Source organism: Populus euphratica, unplaced genomic scaffold, assembly GCF_000495115.2.
Source record: "Populus euphratica unplaced genomic scaffold, PopEup_1.0 scaffold9.1, whole genome shotgun sequence".
NCBI lineage: Eukaryota > Viridiplantae > Streptophyta > Magnoliopsida > Malpighiales > Salicaceae > Populus > Populus euphratica.
Genome location: NW_011499857.1, coordinates 2322958 through 2347806, shown reverse-complemented (window position 1 = coordinate 2347806; position 24849 = coordinate 2322958). Strand labels below are relative to the sequence as shown.

At 30.4% G+C, this 24849-nt stretch overlaps 2 protein-coding genes across 3 annotated transcripts; both read left to right on the top strand.

Annotated features, from left to right (window-relative positions):
* The first annotated feature begins 17369 nt into the window (after positions 1-17369).
* On the top strand, positions 17370-20260 carry LOC105123774 (cysteine-rich repeat secretory protein 12). Of its 2 annotated transcripts, XM_011023494.1 has the most exons (4): positions 17370-18383; positions 19559-19678; positions 19823-19878; positions 19978-20260. In XM_011023494.1, exons 1-3 carry the CDS (start codon positions 17651-17653, stop codon positions 19831-19833), a joined length of 864 nt encoding a protein of 287 aa, XP_011021796.1. In that variant the 5' UTR covers positions 17370-17650; the 3' UTR covers positions 19834-19878; positions 19978-20260. The 2 variants fall into 2 exon arrangements, with proteins under 2 accessions (XP_011021796.1, XP_011021795.1); XM_011023493.1 differs by having other exon boundaries at positions 19823-20260.
* Positions 20261-23364: 3104 nt separating this feature from the next.
* On the top strand, positions 23365-24134 carry LOC105123770 (uncharacterized). Its single transcript, XM_011023488.1, has one exon. The coding sequence runs from the start codon at positions 23475-23477 to the stop codon at positions 23865-23867; it is 393 nt and encodes a 130-aa protein (XP_011021790.1). The 5' UTR covers positions 23365-23474; the 3' UTR covers positions 23868-24134.
* Positions 24135-24849: the final 715 nt, after the last annotated feature.

Below are 24849 nucleotides of genomic sequence, written 5' to 3'. Positions count from 1 at the left end.
TTTTTTATTTAAAACACATCAAAATAATTTAAATATTTTTAAAAGTAAAATTTTAAATTTAGCTTCAAAAAACAATTCAGTATTTTTACAATTATCATATTGGATAAAAGGAATAATTTTATATCTGAATAGATATAAAATATCTACAAAAGTGAAACAAACAAAATTTAATTATAAGTCAAAAAATTAAAATTGGTCTTAAGAGGTTTTTTCATCTCTTCTCATGTTTTGTATTATTATCAAGCAAGTTTAGGGATAATTGAATATTTTATAAATAAATAAAATATTAATAAAATAAAAAATAATTGGCATGTATGGCACCTTTCACCGTAAAAATAATGTCCTTCCATCATATTGTTAGAAGCACCACTACATCTTTTTTCTTTTGGGATGGTGCATGTCGTTGTTAATTTTTTTCTTGACCCTTTTATAAATATTTTATCTATTTTTTATTTCATCATTTAGTCTTAAATTGTTATATATTGTGTTCCATAGTTTGATCTTAATTATTGTGATTTCTATTTTTTTTCTTGGTTATTTTGTTTTTCTTTTTATTTTCAATTTTATCATTCTATCCAAGTCAATGATATATATTATTTTTATCATTTTGATCCTCCATTTTTGATATTTTTTGGGGTACTTTTGTTATTTTTTAAAAATATTTCACCCTTCAATCAAATATAAAATTTATTTTGTATATCAATTTTGGTCATCAACACTCCTTTAAATGCCTTTTTTGTTCTTTTGTTAGATGAGTTTTTATTTTTAATGTCATCATTTAATAAAAATATAAAAATTTTTTCTATTATTATTTTATTTATTATTATTTTTGTTTTAAATCCTTTTCTTTTTTTTCTATTATTATTTTTGTTTTAAATCCTTTTCTTAATAATTAAAAGTCCTCTTTTTTTAACCATGTTTAATTGACTGGAACGCTTTAAGGTTTTTTTTAAAATAAAGTGTTTCAAGTTTAATAATTCAAATTATAGATTTAAATATTTTTATATCAATTTATTTTGATCTCATAATGTAAACTATATATTTGATAGAATAATCTAAATTGGCACAATTTTAATTTTAAAAGCTACTGGTTTGTCATACTAACTTATATTTTGATCAAGATTAATTTTTTTAGGTTATTTATATACCATATTTTTATTGTTTTTGTATATAATGAGCTAGAAATTACGTTAAATTATTTGTTTTATTTTAAAAAAATTATTTTTTCTTAGGTTATTATGATTGTTTTAAAAAATTATTTAATATTATAAAAAATTATTTAATATTATTTCTTATTATTTAATTAATAATCACATTTATAACTCCGGTTATAAATTATTAAAAAAAACGTTTATACCACGCATGAATATTATGTTTTGAAAAAAAAAAATATATATCAGTCCCACAAGAAAGCGCCAGCACGGAGCTAATTTAATCTATTTTTCTTAAAATTATTACGCGACGAGGACTGCCTCAAACCACGCGTATTGAAAAGAAAACAAAAGTAAAAAACATAAAAAACCAAAGGAGAGTTGACGTTGTTCAGTAGAGCCATCAAATAGACTGCTTATATATTAAGAAAACTGAAAAACATTAAGTAGATTTGGTGATTTTATTTTTATTTTTCTCTTATTTATTTATTTTCATCATTTAATTTTTATCATTATTCATCCAAGTTGAATTTAAACTGTTAAAGTTAGCTAAATTATGTTAAAATAAATTTTATATAATTTAAAATAAATCTTAATTAATCAAGAAACCAACTCAAATACTTTTTAATTTGATCGATCAGATTAAACCTTAGCCAATCAAGGAATTAAGCCAAGAAGGTTTTTTTTTTCCTTGTCAATTTGCTTTTTTTCTTTATATTTTTTAACTCAGTCAATCAGGCCAATTTGCTTTTTTTCTTTATGATTTTATCTTTATATTTTTTAACTCAGTCAATCAGGTTAGCTTTAGATTAATTAAGTTAATTAAATCACATTAAAATAATTTCTATATAATTTAATTTCAAATAAAAATAAGAATACGAGTTTGAAGGATTTTTTATGCCTAACTCATAATTATTTCTTATTTTAATCCCCTTTTGTTTTTCTGATATGTTGGGATGCTTAATATAATATTAACATTGTAATATATATAAGTAGGTAAATAAATTCAACCCATCATCTTATTAAAAAAAAACTAATATTGGTAAAAAAAATTTAAAAGAAAATTATTAATTTATAAAAATTGATTATTTTTTAGAATGCAGCTTAAAATACAAGTTGCTCTTATTTTTAATTATTTTTAATTTATGCACTTTATAAAACTCTAAATAATATAAATAAGCTAAGTAAGAACTAAACTATATAGTATTGTTATTATATTTTATTAGGACTATTGAAACTCTAAAAAACTTTAAAAAATCAATAAAAATAGAAACATCAAAATTTAAAAATAATTATTTTACTTCAAAACCCATAAGAATAAACTGAACTCTTTATTAATTGTTTTTATGGGTTATTTTTTGCTATTGTCTTTTCTGTTTTTATTATTTCAAACAAAAATTGATAGCATCAAAGTTTTTCTTTGTTGTTGTTTAGACTTTAGAACATGACGATAGTAACTGTTTCAATTCTTTCCATGAATTAGAAAATAATTTATTTATTATTAATTTATAATCACGTTGGCATATGATATAATTTTATTTGATAAAAAAATTAATTTGATAAATATTCAAATTTATTTATTTATAAATAATTCTAAAAATAATAAAAATAATAATACATGCACAAAACACGCGCATAGAAATTAGTATAGGATAGACGCAGACAAATATCTCTGCCTGATGCCAGGTGCCTACATATGAAACCCAACGGGATGAGTTTTTCAGTTAGCATTCTTCTCCGGACGAGAAATTTCTGGGTAGATTTAGCTGGCAAATTCACTAAGACAACCAGACTAGGCTAATTGTGGTATTCCACGAGTACAATAGAAAACGAATGAACCTTGTACGGTAATAAATGGATTAATCGTCGTGTTATGTTAATTTTTGCCTAATCCATGATCAAGTTGGTCTCTCTAACAATTTCTATCATTTGACACGAGCAGTATTCTTTTTGCAATAGTTCTTGCCACTTGTGCTCCTTCTCCGGTGATCTGAGCCGTGCGTATGGATGCAATGATGTACTATAATAAAACCTTCGTGTGGTAAGTTTAAGCTATGTAGTTGTTGAATATTGATGATCGTTGAAAATTTACTTAATTATTAATTTTAAAATTTATAAAAATTAGTTAAATTATTCATAAATAGGTTTAAACACTCCATATAAATAAATAAAAAACTTTTAGAGATGGTCAATAGAGCCAGGAGTCGTAAGCACAAGGAGAGAAAGAATAACAAGTTTTTTTAAGGTTACTAATGTTTATATAATTATTAATTTTAAAATTTATAAAATTATTTAAGATATATGTAAGCTAATTTGAACATCAACTTTAATAAAAAAAAAAAATATAGGGGTACATGTGAAAATTTTAAAATTATTTTAATAAAAAACAAATAGGGGTACATGTGAAAATTTTAAAATTTGGAGGGGCCAAGACAGTGGGGGTATCTATGAAACTCTTAAAAAGTCTGGTCCCTATGCATGTCAGCTACTGTATGGATGGCCAGCGTTTTTTCCGTCCACGTATTACATTCGGAAAGTTGCATCAACATGGTAAAAGAGATAATTATTATTATTTTTTTAAATCTCCGATTAAAAATATCTCATTAATTATTTTTATTTAAATCAGACGAAAGAGATGTACTGCTGCAAGTTCTGGAGATATCTATCGATAGTTTTTTTTTTTAAAAAATCATGCATGAACCAAAAGAGAGGAAAAAAAACAATAGAAAGAGATTAATTCCGTGTCAATCCAATACTCTCAAGATTTTATCATAGCACGTTTTATTTATATTGTTGTTATTCTTCAATTAAATTATTTTCAGTGTAAATGATCATGATATAAGATTTTTGAACTCAAACTCAAACATTACCGAAGAATGATGCTTGTAATGACCCACGAACGAATTCTCTCCCCTCAAGTAACCATGCACGGAAACACAAACTTTAATGTTTTGGCTTTTATAAGGGTTATTGTCCGTCTACCATGGGAATGTTAATAGGATTTTATACATCTATATTGTATTTATTGTACTACTATTATTTATTATTTAATAAAAAATAAAATAATAATATACACACGTGTTATATTAATATTGAGATATGAGATATTATATTGAATTTAAAAAATATCAATGTTTTACATATATAATTATTTAAAATCAATATATATATCCCAATTTAAGTTTAGATTGTTTTTTGATTATATTTGACAATATTTATTATCTTATTTATTATTCATTGAATAAATATCTATAAAAAAATAATTTATATTTTTATCTATTACTCATTAAGTAATTATATTTAAGAAACTTATATATTTAGATTAATCCGGAATGATATCCATCAAATCAAATCAAGTTATCAATCCCTCGTCACCTGCTGTTAGAAGGCATTTGCACACGCAAACTTGAAACTCCTTGTAAAAGTCCAAATCACACTTCCGTGCAGAGAGAGGAGCAATGATGACAGTGTGAATATATTAATTGATAATTCTTAATCAAACTCCAAACTTTGAATATTTGAACTTGGTAATATATTTGCACTAACATTCAACTGTATTTTAAAAATATATTTATCTTAAAAAATAAGGAAACAATATTTTTTTCCTCTTCTTTTCAATAATAATCTTGCCTTGGTAATATTAAAAAATCTAAAGGAAGCACTACCTGCCGCAAAACCAAAAATGTGCTCCAGCACTAATAATTACTTTATTGAACTGGGCCATGTGCTTATGAGTGTTTTGAGCGTATTAAAGTATTGTCATGAATTTAATCCTGTCCTCTTCCTAGCCCGCGCTTCGGAAGTCAATGTCTACAGTACACTCCTCTGAAAATAATTAGAATATACTTTTTATGAAAATACATCAATATGTAGCTGGACAGACAGTTGACCGCTCGCTTGATCGTGGACGTGTGACGCTAGATACGCACTTGTGGAATATAATACTGTAAGCCCGTTGTTTTTCTTTCTTTCTTTCCTCCAAGCAAGCATGGAGTTATAATTATTTTTTAAAATAATTTTTTTTATAAAAATATAAAAAAATAAATTTTTATTTTTCTAAAAAAATATTTTTATATTAATATATTAAAATCATTTAAAAACAATTTAATTTAAAGTAAAATATAAACAATATTAATTTTTTAAAAAATATTTTTAAAACATAGAAGTACATAATGTTCAAGTCACTTCCCATCAGAGAACTGTTTTACGCTAATAACACATGATAATTAATTATATTATATATCCAGCAAAATTGCATTTTACTCGCACCACATCAACGCGCCCCTCTTTTTCTGATCCAGTGTACGGGGGATTTTAAATTAAGCAGCAGACAAACTGCTACCTTTACCATACTCTGTTGATGTTAATATCAACAAAACTTTAAATAATATGTATGATATTTGTATTTGATTGAAAATAAAACCTTTAAATAATATGTATTTCCCGTATCTATTTCAAGTATATAGTTTATTAGCTACTTGCCTGGCAAGTTTTATTATTGTTCGGATAGTTTTTTTAATAAAATAAATATGTATGTCTTTTCAACTTGTTTCTTGACAAAAAAATATAATAAAAAATAAAAAATTATATATATATATAATTAAATAAAATAAAAATAATATATGCCAATAAATATTAAAAAATATTAGCGTGTTTATTTAACTTGTACCAACTAGTTTTTTTTTTTTATTTACAACGGAGATCCAGCCACCTTTTTTTCTTTCTTAGACCAAGAACTAAAACATGAAAAAAAATAAGATTTTGTATCAAAATTGTAATATAAAAATTAAGGGACCAAGAGTGAATAATATGAAAAGAAGACTAAATGACAAAAAATGGAAAGAATTATAAAATCACCATTAATAGATCACGAAACATCATTTTCTTTCAGCCCTTGTATAATGAAGATTTTAATTCATTTATTATTCTACCTTAAAGTCTCCGTGATCCAACAATAAATTTTATTTATCAAATTATAAATATAGAATGAAGTAACAAATCTACTAGCAAATTGCATGACGTTGGGCCCATGACAGGCGTCGTGTCGAATTATTCCTGTGACGCCTGGGCTTCTGACCCATATCTTCTTATCTAGCAGTGGCCCATATCTATAGCCCATTTCCAGATAAGAATCAAGAGAGATTTTCCATGTGATTTGCTCCTGTTTGAGCCGAGGCATGGCAAATTCACAACGATAGTTACTAGTATTGTAAGTTATAAGCTCTGCAATTAAAAAAAGAAACGAAAAATAAATAGTCTACACAATTAAAAAAAAGAAACGAAAAATAAATAGTCTAATTTATGAATTTGGGTTTTGATTTTTTTTTAAGTGTTTTTGTGAGATATTAAAACATGCACGGGGATTTGAGAGAAAAATGAGGGAGGAAAAAACAAAAAAAAACAAGGTTTTTATTAGCTATTTAATAGTAGAGGTAAAATTGAAGCTTTTTAGACTAGTGATGTGGAAGAGACGCCAAATTGATATGGGATGGGTAGTATATCAAAGGCATAATTAAAGAATTGGATTTCCTATAGAAAAGAGAAAATTAGAGAAAGATGAAAGAAATTCTATAGAAGAGGGTGAATCCGGGTTAAAGAATTGAAAGAAAACCCTACAGGAGAGGGTTAAATACCAACAATCACTAGTGTCCTAGACTAAATAGGAAATAATAATAAGCGTATAAAATGTTTGACAAGGAAAATAATAATAATAATAACAACAACATCAATAATAAGCGTATAAAATGTTTGACAAGCATGTTTTTTTTTTTTTTTTTTTTGTCTCTATACTGCGGCCTGCATTATCTAGAGGAATAGCGTTAGGAAATTTTAAAGTACGGGATATATAAAAGTAAAATATTAATGAGTTTATAAAAGAAAAATTATACATAGTTTATAAAACAAGTGGTCAATTTGTTGTTATTTTAAAAATATATATTAAAATCATCTCTTTAATTGTTTTGAATTTAATGTTTTTGATCTAACGAACCACGTGCGAGATGAGTATAAAACTGCTCTTGCAACATTTAATCAGCTTGATGTTTAGTTCTAGTGGTAAGCGAATTGCTATTCATATTATAATTGCAAGGAAAAAAAAATTTGAGGAGTGAGTCCAAATAATAGATCAAAATCTCGGACTTTGTATTATCTAGCAATATCAACTCCTATAAATTCAGTCGGGTTGTTTTGTTAGTACCTCAGTAGGTAGCTTGCTTCTGCTTTGCTGTGAGTTGACTTGATATTTTTTAATTGTAAAAACACAGTGACAAAACTCCATAAATGTAGTTGAAAATAAAAAAATAATACGTCCATGTCGTTGGAAAAGAATGGAAAAAAAATTGACCATCAAATAATGAAATAATTTTTTTTTTAATAAATGTACCAAGAATAAAAATTCAAAACCAAAACATTAAAGGCTAGAACCTAATATACAATCAAATGTTGAAATGAAGGGCCAAAAGAAAATTCTCAAGTTCATAAATTCACCAAAAAAATTCAAAACAAAAACAAAAATTTATTTATCGAGGACCATATTCAAAAAATTTTTTTTTTGAAAGAATCAAAATTAAAATACATCATTTGATACTCAAAATGTTCGACCTAACAAGTTGATTTGTAGTTTAGGAGACCCGGAAATAAATTGGCCTGGATCTCAAAATTAATTGGAACAAAAAATAAAAAAACATTTGATACTTATATTTACATTGAACACATCACACCAATAGCAGTGCCATTGCCTGATTTGTAAGATGACACAATAATTAGTGAATTTTATCCATAGTAATACATCCCATTCACCATTTATTTGATGGACACGATGATGACACACTGACACATATGTAGTATGCATCAACCTTTTATATTAATTTATTAATAATTTAATAATTAGAATTACTAAAAAACCCTTGGGGATGTTCTGATATTATAGAAAAACACATTCGACAAAGATGAAAATACCCTCCCTTGTCAGGCTTAGAATTTTTAAAGTTAAAGACTAAACATGTCATTTTACTATATAAAATAATATATAAAGATAAATACCCCTTCATTAAAGCTTTTAAAGATATCATTGTCTTTTAACTATGTAAATAAAGTTGAAAATATATAAAAACCCTGGACAAAAGATTCATTTTTCCGCTTTAAAGAGTGACAAAGTAATTTTACTGTATTTTAAAAACATAAATTCATTGTGTTATTATTATTTTTTTTTATTTACGTGGGGTGTCCGGGTCAGCTTGCGCGCACCACGACTAATCCCCACGACCCACTGAATACCCTGTAAACCCAGTAGGCATGTAAGGCATCACAGGAGTAATAGACGTGCACGCCAGGGTTCGAACCCAGGTGCAGTGGAAGGAGACAAGCCCCTTTCCTGTGTTATTTTTGATCAACTGACAAGTGATATTTTGATCCCTTAAAAAAACAACTCACCCTTGTAACCAAGCTAATTGTTCAGTGCATTGAAGAACAAAATGATCAATACACAAATTGTCTTCTTATTAGCTAAAAAAAAGAAGAAGTTTACTTTCATTTTTTTTTTAATATATAATGGATTTAGATTGGGCTAGATTTCTAAGGATAATTTTTTTTTTGTAAATTATATAAATTTATTTTTTTTAGTTTCAACCGCAAAGGTTATACTATGTCATTTACTAGTAATAATTTAAGTCATAATTATGTTATTTTGATACTGTTATTTGAGATTTACTATTTTTTTTAAATGAAAAATTTTAGCTATACAAGTTTTATGGGATCATTTGAAATAATGTTTTTTCTTAAATATTTTTTTATTTTTTTTATGTTTTTGAATCATTTAATTTAACATACTAAAATAAAAAATATTATTTTAATAATTTTTTTTTTTAAATACCATAAACTTTAACTTGGATAAGCATGAAAAATCTAGCACGAATTTATCAACGGAGAGAGGTAGAAATGAATAACAAATCTGAAGCAAACGATCAAGGACACTGTAAATTAGGCAAACGAAGATCTTTCAGCTGCGAGTTAAACCTAATTTATTAAAAAAAGGAAAGCCACAAGAAGATATGTTTACTGATGTTAGGCTACGTACGTGTACATTAATCTGTAAACATGATTCGTCAGTTAACTAGTCAAATCATAAATTAAAACATCGCTGATAAATAAGCATTCGGTTCCCTCGGTGACTGATGATCATGACTGTGAATTATTTATCTCGCTTGATATGTGAGCAAGCTTTAGTTGGTGGGTTCACGAACCTATCAAAGGAATACTGTCACCTTCTCAACGTGCTGTTTCGAACTGATGGAGGTTGTAACGTAAAGTTGGATAGCATGGCAAAATCAGTTTCCCATGTCACTTCAAACTATGCCTAGCTATCAAGTACTCTTCCTCGCTGGAGGCCCAGCTCCCGCCGTCTGTCTCTGCCTATCCCCCTCCCCTCCCCATCGTGTGTGCCTTTTTCTTTTTCATGGTGGGCGAAATTTAATCGAGCTGGAAATGGGTATGAAGTGATTTTCCCATCCCAACAATTTCATGTTAAGGCTTATACTTACATGACAATGGTGTTCTCCTGCCGGCCTGAAATTAAGAACCACTTTGCATTTTTTTCAATTTCTAGCTTAATCAGAAACTTGAAGCAAACAAATACCATCTTTCTTTGATAGAGATCCTCTCATATTCTTTCGAACATGATCTATATATATATTTTATGATCTAAGCCTTCTAAAATAAATGAATTGGATAGAGATCCTCTCATATTCTTTTGAACATGATCTAAGCCTTCTAAAATAAATGAATGGCTAAGGTTTTAGTAACCAATATCTCTCTTAATTACTAAACATCAAAATCAAGATATTTAATTAACACTTGCATTTTATATACCTTTTAAACTTGTTTTGATAGAAAATATATACAAATTAAAACAAAACGTTAATAAAAAATGCTTGATCCCGTTGAGGGTGCTTAAGATTATCCAAAAAAATATGTGAAAATTTATCACTGCATAGAAAATGTCCATAAATTTAATATTTAGATCAGTCCTCAATTGAAGCTTTTTCGTTGGTTAGAAAAAAGAATCATAACATTCTTTTTTAAAAGATAAAAATTTCGTTATCACAATGCAGGGGAAAATTATGCCAAGAGAACAAAGCAGTGGGAAATTCTCAAACTCTTAATAATAGAGATATCGCTAACACTTTCTCCTTTGTTTTTTTACTAGCTGAATTCGTATGCTTGACTATTCCGACCATCATTTGAAGGGAAGTTTCTCATGCACGGCAGTCACCAATTTGTTTTTTAATCTATCTTACTCTTATGAATAAATAAATAAAATATAGATAAATGGAAAACTTCTTAAAGAAACTCAACAAACACTCCTTATATTGATAGAATGCTCTAGGAAATTGTCTAAAAAACTTACAGTATATAGTAGTAACATGGCTATAATTATGATGTTGAGAATTAGAATCTTAGAATTTTTTAATTGATATGCTTTAGTTTCTGTTTCCCTTTCTAGATTTGGCATCGTAAAGTTAAAAGTAGATACGAAAGGTAAGTATTGACACAAATCTTGATTTTAATGTTTAATTAAGTAAATATTTGATACTAAGATCTTAATTAGCATTCATTTATTTTAAAAATATTATATTAAAAAAATGATATATAGTGTCTCTTGAATATAAGAGGATTAGTGTTTTTTTTTTTTTTCCGGATTTGATTCCCTTTAACATGATGATTTTAAATATAAGACGATTAGTTTTTTTTTTTTTTTGGATTTGATTCCCTTTAACATGATGATTTATCATGTTAATTAAATCTATTTTATTAATTTTGAAATTGGAGAAACTTAACTCAACTAAATCTCATCTTCAATTTAATTAATAGGAGCCAGGCATTTGAATCCATTATCCGCCCTTGCTAGCTGCATGCCATCTTAGCTTATAGAATGCAAGAGTACATGCGGATCTCTTCTTCCAGACCAGCTGTGGAGAGCTCTAGTCACAACTGGCAGTATAAAATTTGATGTGATCGGCAAAAGTAACAAAAGAACAGAGAGTTAATTTGGCCAGCTATACATGGACCAGGCATTACATGATCGATGCAACGCAAAAGCAAGCTAGCTATAGGCTAATTCGAGAAGCAAGGAGCGATGAGGTGCTCATGGGAGGCCCTATCCGCAGCTTAAAATGACAACGATTTGGTCGGGACGTTGAGCCAAGAACCTAAAGTGACCTTGCTTTACGAAGCTGGCAAAAAACAAATGTTCCTGACTTAGAAATACAAAAAAAATAAAAATCCATAAAGGTTCATTAATTATTGAAAATGACCTTCTTTCTTTCCTTCCCTTTCCTTTTCGCTTCCTCCACAACCTAGCTAATTTTCCAAGACGCCACTCACAATACAGAAATAGATACTTCGTGTCTACTAAACGTTTAGAATATAATTAATTACGAGTTGTATATAGTTTCAAAGTCTTCAGTCAATTTTAAGCGAATTGGACTCCCTATATATAAATTATAAAAATTCGAAACTTTGTAGTAAAATCACGCAGGTCTTGGTCAATCTTAACAAGAGAAGTCTACTGCTTGAGAATAGAGATCGGTCTTTTCCTATTTTATATAAAAAATTAAGTAAAAGAACAGTACTGTATGTGAGTGTAATATAAAATTAGATTAGTACTGGTGAATATATGAATATATTTATCTTTCCAGGGTTCAAAAATAATAGCAATATGTATTGAGTGTCTTGGCTTGGCTCGGTGGTGGGAAAGGCTTATATTCTTTCGCTGCTCCTAAATTTAAGTTTTTATGTGCATATTTATCACTCTCATAATAACTTAATGCTTATTAAATTTGTAAAATGTTTAATAGATTATAAAATTAATTATAGCATACACAAACTAGTTCGAATACGGAAAAAAAAAATAGCAACATGTTGCTTTCTTCATGGTCGTCTGTGATTAATTTTTTTTATTTTTATTTCTTTCCTTCACTTATGTGCCCATTGGCCAAATGACCGGGACTTCTTTGTGACAGCAGCTAATGTAATTTTGCGTGTCTGTCTGCGTGTTTAATCAATCCGCCCGTACTATAAATGATCACACTATGATAAAGTAAAACGTCCACGCAATCTTAAATAATGGAATTGAACCTGCACTTTTGGGGTTAATTATTCCCGATCGATGTACTTTTACAATTGAGTTTTTGATTAGCTGGGTCTCTTCGTTATTTTTTTTTTTGATTTATATGGGGTGTCCGGGCCAGCTTACGCGCACCACGACTGATCCTCACAGCCCACTGAACATCCTACAAGCCCAATAAGCAGGTAAGACACCGCGGAGATGACATACATAAAATTCGAACCCAAATGTAGAGGGTCTCTTCGTTATTAATATGATTAATGATATTAGCTGGGTCTCTTCGTTATTAATATGATTAATGAGGTTCATCTACTACATCTTATATTAGTATTGGAGCCGGCCTGATTGAGAGCACGGTAAATGTCCAAAAGGAATAGAAATCTTGAATATTTTTTTAATTGCTTGAAATTAATTTTTGAGTTTATTTTAAAAAGACAAAAAAGAAGAAAATATTTAAAGAAATTGTCAGTTTTTATTAATTTATGCCTGATTTTTTTTTCATTTTTACTATTTTTTATTTACCAACATGAGTTTTTATTTTATTTTCAAAAGCCAAAGAAAAACATTAGGAAAAAATAAATTTCATATAAAAATCATAAAATCGAGAATTTCATGAAAAAATAAATAAATAAATTCCTAAATTGAATCAAGTATGTTTATCCATAAATTAATAATTTTATATCTCATATATGAAGTACGAAAAAATATACACTTTTTTTAAAAATAAATTAATAAGAAAAATAAAATGAAAGAGAACCAACATGAGTTTTTATTTTATTTTCAAAAGCCAAAGAAAAACATTAGGAAAAAATAAATTTCATATAAAAATCATAAAATCGAGAATTTCATGAAAAAATAAATAAATAAATTCCTAAATTGAATCAAGTATGTTTATCCATAAATTAATAATTTTATATCTCATTTATGAAGTGCGAAAAAATATACACTTTTTTTTTTAAAAATGAATTAATAAGAAAAATAAAATGAAAGAGAGCTTTAGCTGTGGTGAATAAATAAACATATACCTAACAGATTACAGATTATAAAAAAAATCCAGAAAAAACTGAGAAAAAATGATTTTAATATTTTATCCTTTTATTGAAAATTTAAAAAGCGAAGAAGAGTGAATTTTAATACATCATATTGTTGTTTTCAGTCATATTAGACACGTATCATACTTCTGATATATCATTAGTTTAAACTGTCTTTCAAGTCAATTGACTTGAATATAAAAGAAACATATAATAAAGAGACCTCCTTAAACATACCACTAATAAAGTAATCCGACCAATCAAAACTCGTCGAATATAATTAACCATGCACCACTCTAATAATCCCCAATTATTGGTCTTCGATATTGTTGACCCGTGATTTATAGGGTACTGGACTTGAATGGAGCCAGCGTGCACGCCTTGGCAACGAAAGAGGAGGGCGAATCTTCCCTGAACTTTCATATGTCGTATCAACTATTTTTTTTTTATTAATGTGAATATTTGAGTAATTTAGATATATTTTAATTAATTTTATAAATTTTAAAATTAATAACTACGTAAGTTTTTAATAATAAAAAATTGTATAAAACTCAAATTATTAATTATTAATTTTTAAAAAATAAATTTAAAACTTAACTTTTTCAACGCATTTACAAGTATACGAACGGTGCTAATATTCCAGAGCAAACGAAAATTGAAATAGAATCTTAGCTTTTTCGACACGCTCATTGAACTGAAAGCAGCTTATGAGAACTTGTCTGAATTTTACACAGACTTTATATAGAAATTAAAACCCTGCTCATAATTCAAATACACGAAGACAATACAAAATATACAAGAAAGAACTAATTTACTGATCGGGAAGTGGTCAAGGGTATTTTAATTTTCATTATAGCACAGATGATATATAAAAACCTCTGACCACCCAGTCGAGAAGCAAAATATAGTCGCATCACAACTAAGATTCGAGGGGCGTTTGAAACAAGAAGAATGAACTTTGAACAAGCCAATCCATTGAAATCGCCTCCCTTTGAAGTTTTAAATTCGAAGTCCACTTTTTAAGGGAGCCCTTTCTTTCAGACCCCTATTATAGCTTGCGGGCTCAACCAACGCCCTTCAGTTCGAGGGTCAGCAGAATTAGGTGAACGAAATATTAGAAAAAGCTTAGACTGATAAGATCTTCTTTCACATCATGGTTTCATACATACTTTGTATAGATTGAATGTCAAATACCAAAGAAGAAAAGAAAAAAAAGAAGGCTCAGCCTCTTGCCCGTCATGTAAGGTATTAAAAAGCTCTCATTTTACAGTTGTAAGCAATAAAAGAAGGTCCACCTTGTGACTTGTACTGTGTAGATGATCAACAGAAGGGCGCCCGCCTGATTGGCAGGGGAAGGGATCTATTTTCCAAGTCATTGTTGACCGCAAACTATATTCAGTCGCTTTTTTTAAAAAAATTTATTTTAAACAATATTTCACTCAACAACTGCTTCGTTTACTTAACAGCTGCTTCATTTAATTATGAAAACAAGAAATGAACCAAGTGGTACAGTAAGTCCACCTTTGGTATTTCATTCCAGATGAAGTTAGGTAAAATTTAATTTTTTTTAAAGATTAACTTTTTTATATTTTTAAATCATTTTAACATTCTAACATCAAAAATAATTTTTAAAAAATAAAAATTTATATTATTTTAATATATTTATAAAAAAATAGTTTTAAAAAAAATAATATTCCTAGCATCTCTAACTAAAAAGCTACTGTCGTTTTCTTTAGGCAAGTCCCATGTCATGGTTGGTGTCCTCGGTGACGTGTTCCCTTTCCTAGTCTACCAGTAAAGAGCTATTAGTCATTGATATTAATTACCATTACAATGAATAGAAGCTTCCACCACTCTGCTAATTATCCCTTCAATTACTAGGGGGAAACTTCCTACTTTAATGCTTGGCTGAAGTTTATTTGATATATAGTTCAGGAAATAACCAAATTGGATCTTACTTCGATAATAGTTGTACATTTTGAACCGTTCAATTATTCCCACACGGGTCCCCCCGTGTTAGTTAAGGCTCTTCAATTGGGTTTAATTATTTTGAACCGTTCAATTTATTTGAGTTTAATCCATGTTCTAGGTGCCCATATGTTAAATAAGTTTATTTTTTAAGTTGACTTTTTTTTTTTATTCTTGCATTTTTAATTAAACTAATTTTATCTATATACAATGATGAAATTTTTAATATATTTTTTATTAACTTTTTTTTTATCAGAATTAACTAAATAAATCATGCAGTCAACTTGGTATTGTATTAAATATGATCCTGGATTCTATGAACATGTCAACGTAATACAAAGCAAGTAGCAAAGGAGCACATGGAAGAAAAGTTTTTTTTTTTTTAATAAAAAAACTGACCACACCTCTCCCACTTCTCTTCCTTTTCCATGCTCTTTCTCTTGAATAATTAAATAATTTATAATTTATAACAATTTAATTTTTAAATAATTATTCAAAACTTGAAAAGATAATATTTTTAAATAATAAATCTTTAAAAAATTCTAAATTTATTTAACAAGATTATAAAATTTTTTATTTTATTATTTTCACTGCAAGTAAGATATTTGAAGACTCAATAAATTTTTGTTCAGCTGAATTTTTTTAATAATTGACATGTTTATCAAGCACCTCATTATAAGAAGACAAGGGAAAACTTAGGTTAAGTGAAATTGTTAATTTTGAGTCATTTTTAAAAGAGTTAACGACATTTTCATGAACTTTTTAATTTCTCTATTTCAGTGTCCCTGCTTATAAAAATTAGTATCAATCAAATTATCTTTCTTCTAAAATAAAGACTTTTAATGAAAGTATAAACACTCAAATAAAAAACATAAAAATACAGATACTTAGATGTAAAAACACCTAGTTAGAAACAAACTAAAAGCTCACACATACATAGCATAAATGTATCCAGCTAACAACCATGTTAATATAAAATAAATTGAATTTAATGAAAATATTAAATTAGAAAAAAATTGAAAAGTCATGCATATAAAAAGTAAAAGACAAAATAGAGACACTGAAATAAAAAAAATCAAAGGCCAAGAACTACAAATATTATCAAGTCTTTCTTAAATAAATAAATAAATAAATAAAACTACAACAATTTTTAGATTTATTAATAAAAATATTTTTTTATATTTATTAATTTTTTAGCAGTAAAATAAAAAATTACGGAGACACTTCGAGCTCATTTCCTTTTGGTATACCCTCTTACCCGGGCTGTTTAGTTACATTGCGATGAGCGAAGATAAGAAATCAAGCTATTGATTCCCATAAAAAATAAAAAATAAAAAGTGATATTTATATACATTTTTTTCCACACAAATTATTCATAGTCGTAGCTGTAGCCTTGTCGGAAATCAAGGTCTGCCCCCCTTTTGATGCCTGCTGTAGTCAACCATCACCGGCCCGCTAGTTATAACCACAACACACGTCAATACAAGTTTCTACACAGTGAGATAATTTTTATTAAAAGTCATTGTTTTCTAGAAAGAACAAAAAAAAAAAACAATTGGTATTAAAAAAGAAGAAGTATTTACATAGTGAGATTGACTCTCCTTAGACCATGGAGAACATTATCTACCATATTAAGATAAATTTAGACTATTGATTTCATTTACCAAATTAACGAGTTTTTAAAGTTTTTTTAAATTGGTAATTAGTTTTTTCTATGATGAAATTCTAACCATTGATTCAATTTACATGATATGATAAGTTATGTTGTTCCTGACTCGAGAGTAATCCAATCCTAAATACTCATAGAGCACGTAATTAAAGGCTTGGACTAAATATATGTTTATTATTACAGTCCACATGTTTTTATATAAAAGTGTTAAATATAGTAAATTATCTTTTTAAATACTTTTCATTTATATCAAAATAATCTAAAAACTATTTTACAAGACATTTTCAGACGCACTGAGACCGCATTATCGAACTGGTCATAAAGCTCCTCGAAATCTCAAATCAAAAGATGCAGCTTGTATATATATTAGCAAAATAATCAGCCATTTTCTTCTCTACCCACCCAGTACTGTAAATAAATGAGTACGGTTTTTTTTTGGGAAATTTGAAAAAAAATAAATAATAAAATGCAGATAATAATCAAGCTACAATCATATATACCGGTATGCTGCATATGCGAAGGAAGAAAGAAAGCCCTTCTCTTACGCAAATTCTCCTCCAAGCAACAAATCCCCCTATCCCCTCTCTTTCTGTCAGAAACATTACCATAGTTGCCAACAATCAGTTTTGCATATATTCACAGCCCTCAAGGATCATTACTGCCTTCTCTCTCCTTCTCTCTTCTTTCAAGGAACAAAGAGCTCGAAAACATGTCTAGAATATTAACGATCACTACTCTTATTTCCCTTCTCACAATCACAGTCCTTACAACCCCAGCTACTTCCTCTACAGACTCTTTTGTCTTCGGTGGGTGTTCACAGCTAAAATACACACCAGGTTCTCCTTACGAGTCCAACGTTAACTTGCTACTCACATCCCTTGTTAGCTCAGCCACGTTCACCACCTACAATAACTTCACTGTCAAGTCCCCCACACCACAGGACACTCTTTACGGTCTCTTCCAATGCCGAGGAGACCTCTCCAATGGTGACTGTGCTAGCTGTGTAGCTCGTGCAGTGAGTCAGCTCGGCACTCTTTGCCCTGACTCGAGTGGTGGCGCCTTGCAGCTTGAAGGGTGTTTTGTAAAGTATGATAACACGACGTTTCTTGGAGTGGAAGACAAGACGGAGGTGTTGCATAAATGTGGGCCGATGATCGGGTATGATTCTGATGCATTGAACAGCCGTGATGTGGTGTTGGGTTACTTGGGGACTAGTGATGGGTCCTACAGGCCTTTCAGAGTTGGTGGGTCCGGGGATGTTTCTTCTGTGGCGCAGTGTGTCCAAGATTTGAGTGCGAGCGAGTGTCAGGATTGTTTGTCTGCGGCGATCGGACGGCTGAAAACAGTCTGCGGGCCCGCTGTTTGGGGGGACATGTACTTGGCCAAGTGTTATGTGCGGTTTTCCAAAGCTGGGGCGTCCTCCAACGGCGGAAATGGACATGGTAAGCTGTTGCGCCACCCGGCAGGGTGGTGGTTTAAGGTTTCTTGTTTCTGGTTGAATAATTTTTGGATTAAATTAATGAGTAATTAGTGAAAATCCCTATCTTCAATAATCTTGAAATTTACCTTATGGCAAATCTAGCCTGTGACAATTGATGCTGTAGTTTTACATGGTTTTTTGGGTAAACTTCAAATTGTTCAAGATGGTTTTTTTTTAAAGTAATTTCTAAATTTCCTTTCTTTCTTGTATTTATTTTGTTTTGGTTGTTACCCTTGTGCGTACAGAGAGCGGGGAGTTGGAAATGCTTCTCTCTTTTATCTGGGGTGTGTTAGAGAGCGGGAAGTTGGAAATGCTTCTCTCTTTTATCTGGTTAATGAGTGTTTGATGTGCTAATTTATTTTGATGAAACTGCCCCGCTGGTGTGATCCGATTTCTTGACGCATATTCAAGGTGAATGTGGCAGTGTTTGAGGAGATTCTGGAGCAAGTTTATTGAATTTTGATTCAATACTCTTTTCTTGCAGTGATATATACAGTACTAGCTGTTTCGATCACTGGTCTGACATCAATTTCATAATTATATATCGAAATTACTGTTCTAGATTTGATGAATTTGGAGAACAAAACCCAAAAGGGAAGTATCTCATAATCCTGCTGTGTATTTCCATTGTCAAAGTAGTTGCGCACATGTACACAAGGAAAAGCCCTCTAAAGTTCTTAATCACCACGCCATGATAAAATTAAAGCCCCACTTTTGAATTAATGCCTCACTAGGAACCAACAAAGGATCCAACGCAAATGAAATTATTATGGTCTTAGTTCACAGTCTTTGGTCCCAAGTGTCTGAGTTTCTATAAAGGTAGAACAGAGCATATGGAGGAGTTTTAATCAAATAATGTAGAAGCTATTACCTCTAAAATTTCCAAAATGAACTGGGCATGTTCTTTACAGTAGCATAACCAATCTTTGTTGATAAATAAGTTGAAGCAATCAGTAAATTCTCTCTTCTTATGCAGAATGATGGCCAGAAATTATTCACATGTAATTGGGTTCTCTTTACTGAGATGATCATTGGCGGCTTAAATTTGACATTGGCAGTAAGATACAGCAATTAACATAGGATTGCTAAGAGAAGATGATATCTAATCGCTTGGTTTGTGTTTTCTTTATGCTGTAGATAACGACGGAAATGATGAAGTTGAGAAGACACTTGCAATTTTGATAGGACTTATTGCCGCGGTTGCATTACTCATCGTGTTCCTTTCTTTCTTAAGGAAAGTTTGTGAAAAAGATAGAGGTAAGCTACTTGGTCATCTTTCTTTGCATCTTTGCAGTTCTCTTTATTTTATTCTCCAAACATTGTCAAATCTTTTCATTTTTTTTTTAGGTTTAGTAGTTGTCAATACTCTTACTTATATACGCATCATTTTTCCATACGCAGCTTGTAAATAATAGAATTTAAGCAGAAAAAGATATCCAGGAAATGGGTTCCCTCTGGTAATTTCCCCCCTCTCTCCCTCCCTCCAATTGAAGTTTCCTTCAAATTTCTTCTAAAGAAGCCTGGAAGGGTAAATAGAAAGATGTTCATGGAAACAGGTACCCTTGAAACAAGTGAAAAAGAAGAAGAAAAAAAGGTTTGCAATAAGGTGAAAAGGCCTAAAGATTCCGCACTCTCCTCTCCAGTCTTATAACATCAATGGTGGTAGTTCTCTCTCTCATTGTTTTGTATAAATAGTGATTGTGAAAGTGCTCTTTGCAACGCTGTAGTTAGTGCCTGAGATATTAGAGCTTTATACTTTGTTTTCACTGCAAGTGTTGTATTCACAAAACTTGTTAAATTTTATTTCAATTCAATGTTTACTTTCCTCCTTTCCTCGTATCTCCAAGTTCTATATTTGGAGAACCTAAATCAAAGTCTGGTTAGAGTAAAGTTTTACTTCAAACTATTTTTTTTTATGACTTGAGTTATGGATCAGGTCAACTCTTATAACCATGATAAATCATGCTTGTTTGCTAAAATTCTCTTTATTTCCTATAATGTTTACTAAGCAAACAGTTCCTTTTCCTTTTCCCTTTTCTTTTTTTTTTTAATCAGAAGCAAACTGGTTTGTGTGCAAAACGGTATAATACGTGGTGCTAATAACAACAAAGAGGTTTAACGGATAATCATTTTATTTAAAAACTGTTGGTTTGACTGCCATCACACGCCATATATATATATATATGTATGTATGTATGTATATTATACACTTGTGTTTTTATCTGCTAGCTGAAAACTTTGCAGTTGCCGTCAAGTTGAGAGATGAGGCAACTGAAGCTTGTCTAGAGCCCAATAATACTATCTTGAACATTTAGAATATCGTGATGACTATCATCATAATGATTAAGACAGTATTCTTAGCATTTTCTTATAGAACTATGCTTATCAAAGTACCAATGGAGTCTAATCAGTAAATTAAAAGGAACAATTCAAATGAATTAAACGATCAATAACAGGGCTAGTGGGTGATCTTCATGAATAGTTTAGAGTCTTGTCTCCCTCTCTCTCCTCCATTATCCACAGCTTTATATAAATTTGGAGTTTTTGTAAGGTGGGGCTGTCCCCAATCTAGTCCTCGGCACCATACTTTAATCCTCTTTAGCAAGCTTGGTACAAATACAAATTAAGATTCTTTTTCACACCCTCCAATTACAATCCATGTCACTATTTTTTTTTTTGAAAGCCATGGTGATCTTGATGACCTTTAAGTAAGGGAAACATAAAACAAGCAACTAAAGTGACGAGAGGGATGGCAGTATTGGGGGTCAGATCAGGAAACTGCGTATCATAAAAGCTCAAATAATAAACTTACAAACGAATTTATATTAGAATTAACATTGTCAATTATCCAAGACGGTTAGTCATTTTCAGCCTCACCTCAACTGACAAAAATGTCAATTTTGTGACAATTTTGCTCGTAAATTCCTGTCATTTCATCACGCATACGGTTTTCTTGGGGGCGCAAAAAACCCAACCATAGTTTAAGACCACTCTGTGAAGGTCCCAGCAATTGGTCCCCAAAAACTTTCTTTATTAAACAATCATGTGAATCTGTTCTATCAGAAGTCGGCTTTTGGTCTTTTGGATTAAGCATACCAAAGAAGCTTGCTGTTCATCAAATTCAAAATGCTATGCTCCATGTTACCAAAAAAGGTATTGTTTTAAACTAGGATAATTAGCCAAATGTTCCACACCTAACTCCGCAATTTGCAAGCCATCCACGGCTAGTTACTCTAGCCCCATTTTCGGCTTTTGCGGTCAACATGCGGAGCCTATAATATAATTGGGTTTATGTAGCGATGCACTAATAATTGCTTTATGATCTGCAAACCCTATTGTTGGCCTTTGACGAAGCTTTTTTTAATGAGGTTTAATCAAGTAACAAACTAAGCTGTAGGTGGATAACATTGACCCTTGTATGTCAAAATAGTAACAAGAACCTTGTTTTTCTATCCTAAAGTGGAAGAGATTAAAAAGAGGAAAGATGGGAACGAAGCTTCCGTTGATTGATTTGAAAAGCATGGCACGCCAATAGTTATTTAAACATTTTTTTTAGAAATTTTTTATTTTTTATTTTAAATATACTTATTTAACCATGAAAAATTCTTCATCTCGTAAAAAAATATTTTTGATAATTACTAATTACAAGCCACCTTAATTTACTAAACACCAAAAATATACTATAAACCACATTGGCATAAAAAAAAAAACAATTATTAGAATTAATTAATTAACTAATTGACTAAAAAAAATAAATAAAATTATTAGAATTAATTAATTAACTAATTATTCAATCTAAAAATTATATTTTTAAATTACTTGAATTTTTTAGAATATTATTAGTAATAAAATTTTTTTTATTAATTTAAAAATCAACATGATACATGAATAATTACAATCAAGATTATGAAAAGGATGGAAGAGAAGGGCAAGGAAAGACCAGAGCATATTTAAAAATGCAGTTTAATTCATGTTTTTTTAAAATTTAATTTATTTTTTGTTTAAAATTATTTTTTATTTTTAAATTATTTTGATATATAAAAATCAAAAATAATTTTTTAAAAATAAATAAACAATTTATTTTAATATATTTTTAAATAAAAAAAATACTCTAGAACATAATTACTACCGCATTTTTAAATATACCTTTCCACGGAAAGTGAGGTAACAACGTTGTTGAGGAGCCAAAAACAATTAGTTAATATAGATTGGGAGTTTGCAAGGCTGATAGTGATTTTATTGTGTATTATTCCACGATGAACGAACGATACAGCTCAACTAAGTGCACAGATACAGCTCAACTAATTGCACAGAGGGAGGGTGGTTTATGAAAACAAATGGCTGTTGAATAGGCGCGTAGAAAGGTAATTTAACATCCTTTCTTCACACAATTCAATTTCCAAACAAGGGTGTTTATGGTTCATTGCAAGCCCAATGGGCCATGAACTTCTGATTCAAAGTTCAAAAGTAGTTAAGGTCACTTGAGTTGTCTTATTACATTCCCAGCCCATTTTTACTAGGAAAGGGCTCGTTCATCAGCTGATGGCCCTATCGGAGTCCCCAACCAATAACCGAAAACGAGAAAAGAAGAGGTAACTTCGTATTATTCCCCAATCAATAACCAGTTTCTCAATCGGATCCTTATACTGAACTAATATTACCAATATCCTCTCATTATCGTCCCTATTCGGAAATATACACACAATTTTAGGGGAAATGGTTTTTTATGTAAGGATGAAACTGAGTGTTAATAGATTTATCAGGGACCTTATTGGTGAAAAAGTATATTTTCAAACTTAATTGACATATTACTTTTTCTTTGGGGACTAACTTGAGTTTACCTAAGAAATCGGTGAAGCAAATGCCAGATGTCCCCAATAAGCACACGTGTCACTTGTACATCCTCCCATTATATCATAATCGTCGCCTCCCTTCTATTTAAGAAAAACAGCCCCTTTACTCTGACCAAGTTCGAGTTCTCCTTAATCCCGAAGAAAAGCACAAACCCAAAATTCCCAATCAGATTTAGATCTATTAGGATCTCGAAGCAGCAATGGCACTTGAATGGGTGGTACTAGGCTACGCCGCAGGAGCAGAGGCAATCATGGTCCTTCTCTTGACAATCCCTGGTCTTGACGGACTGCGCAAGGGACTGATCGCGGTGACACGTAATCTGCTGAAGCCGTTTATGTCGGTGGTGCCGTTTTGCCTGTTTCTGCTGATGGACATATACTGGAAGTACGAGACAAGGCCGAGCTGCGAGGGTGAGTCCTGTACTCCCACCGAGCACCTCCGACACCAGAAATCAATCATGAAGAGCCAGAGGAATGCCTTGTTGATAGGTGTTGCCCTCGTTTTCTACTGGCTGCTTTACTCGGTTACTCATCTTGTTGTGAAGATCGAGCAGTTGAATCAGCGCGTCGAGAGGCTGAAGAACAAGGAGTAAGTGATGATGATGGATTGATGAGTGAGATAAGTGGGTTTTGTGTCCTGTTCTCATGAATTATTACGGTTAAATGAGACTTTAATTTCGTTTGCGGATTCAGTTTTTTACTTGTTCAGGTAGTAACTCTGTTTGATTTTGGTTGTGAAGATCTGATCAATATGTGGCTTTTCTTTAATCATTTTAGGATAGTGTTTTTTTTTTCCTGCATGTCGAATTCATTTCCAATTTTGATTAGAATGTGGATTGGGAGTCGTGGAACTGTAAATTGATGAACATGTGGATCTGTACTAGGCAGTTTGTACTGATCAATGCGGATGGATGAATCTGTAGCATATTAGGGTAGGAGAGGAGAGTAGGGATGGATTTCCTAATTTAGTTATGCAATTGCCATTTCAACTCTCTGATTGATTGTGAACTTAATGGCAGTTTTTACTAGTTATGAGCAGTAGCTATATTAGTCTCTTTTAATCCTGTCCTGGACAACCACCACAATATACAAATAATGGTCAGCTAGGAAAATGATGATAAGATCCAAGGCCTTTTATTTGGTCTCCTCTGAAGTCTCAACTTTTCAAATTACTCTCGCATAAACCCCTTTCCTTCTCAACGTTGATGGAGAGAGTTGTCACTGGCGCTGAGGCAACTCTTACTTCATCTTGTACACTCCATGGAATTCTTATTAGCTTCGTCATCATTGCAACTCGTATTGGCTTTGATGTTTCATCAGTTGCATTGGTGACAAACAATGAGAATTCTTGGTGGCGGGCAGTGGCTGTGGGTTTGAGGAGTGGGTGAGGAGTGAATTGGTACCAGGTTGTAAAGAGGCGGTGCTGGTTTGCTTTGCATAGAGGAGTAGATTTTTAGTTAGTTTCGTCTGTGATCCGTGGGTGTTGGAGTTTGGCAATGTGGTAATTTATTGTTAGCATCCTGTTGAGTGATGGGTTTGTCGATGTTGATCTTCTTAATATGGTGTTCGCATTCT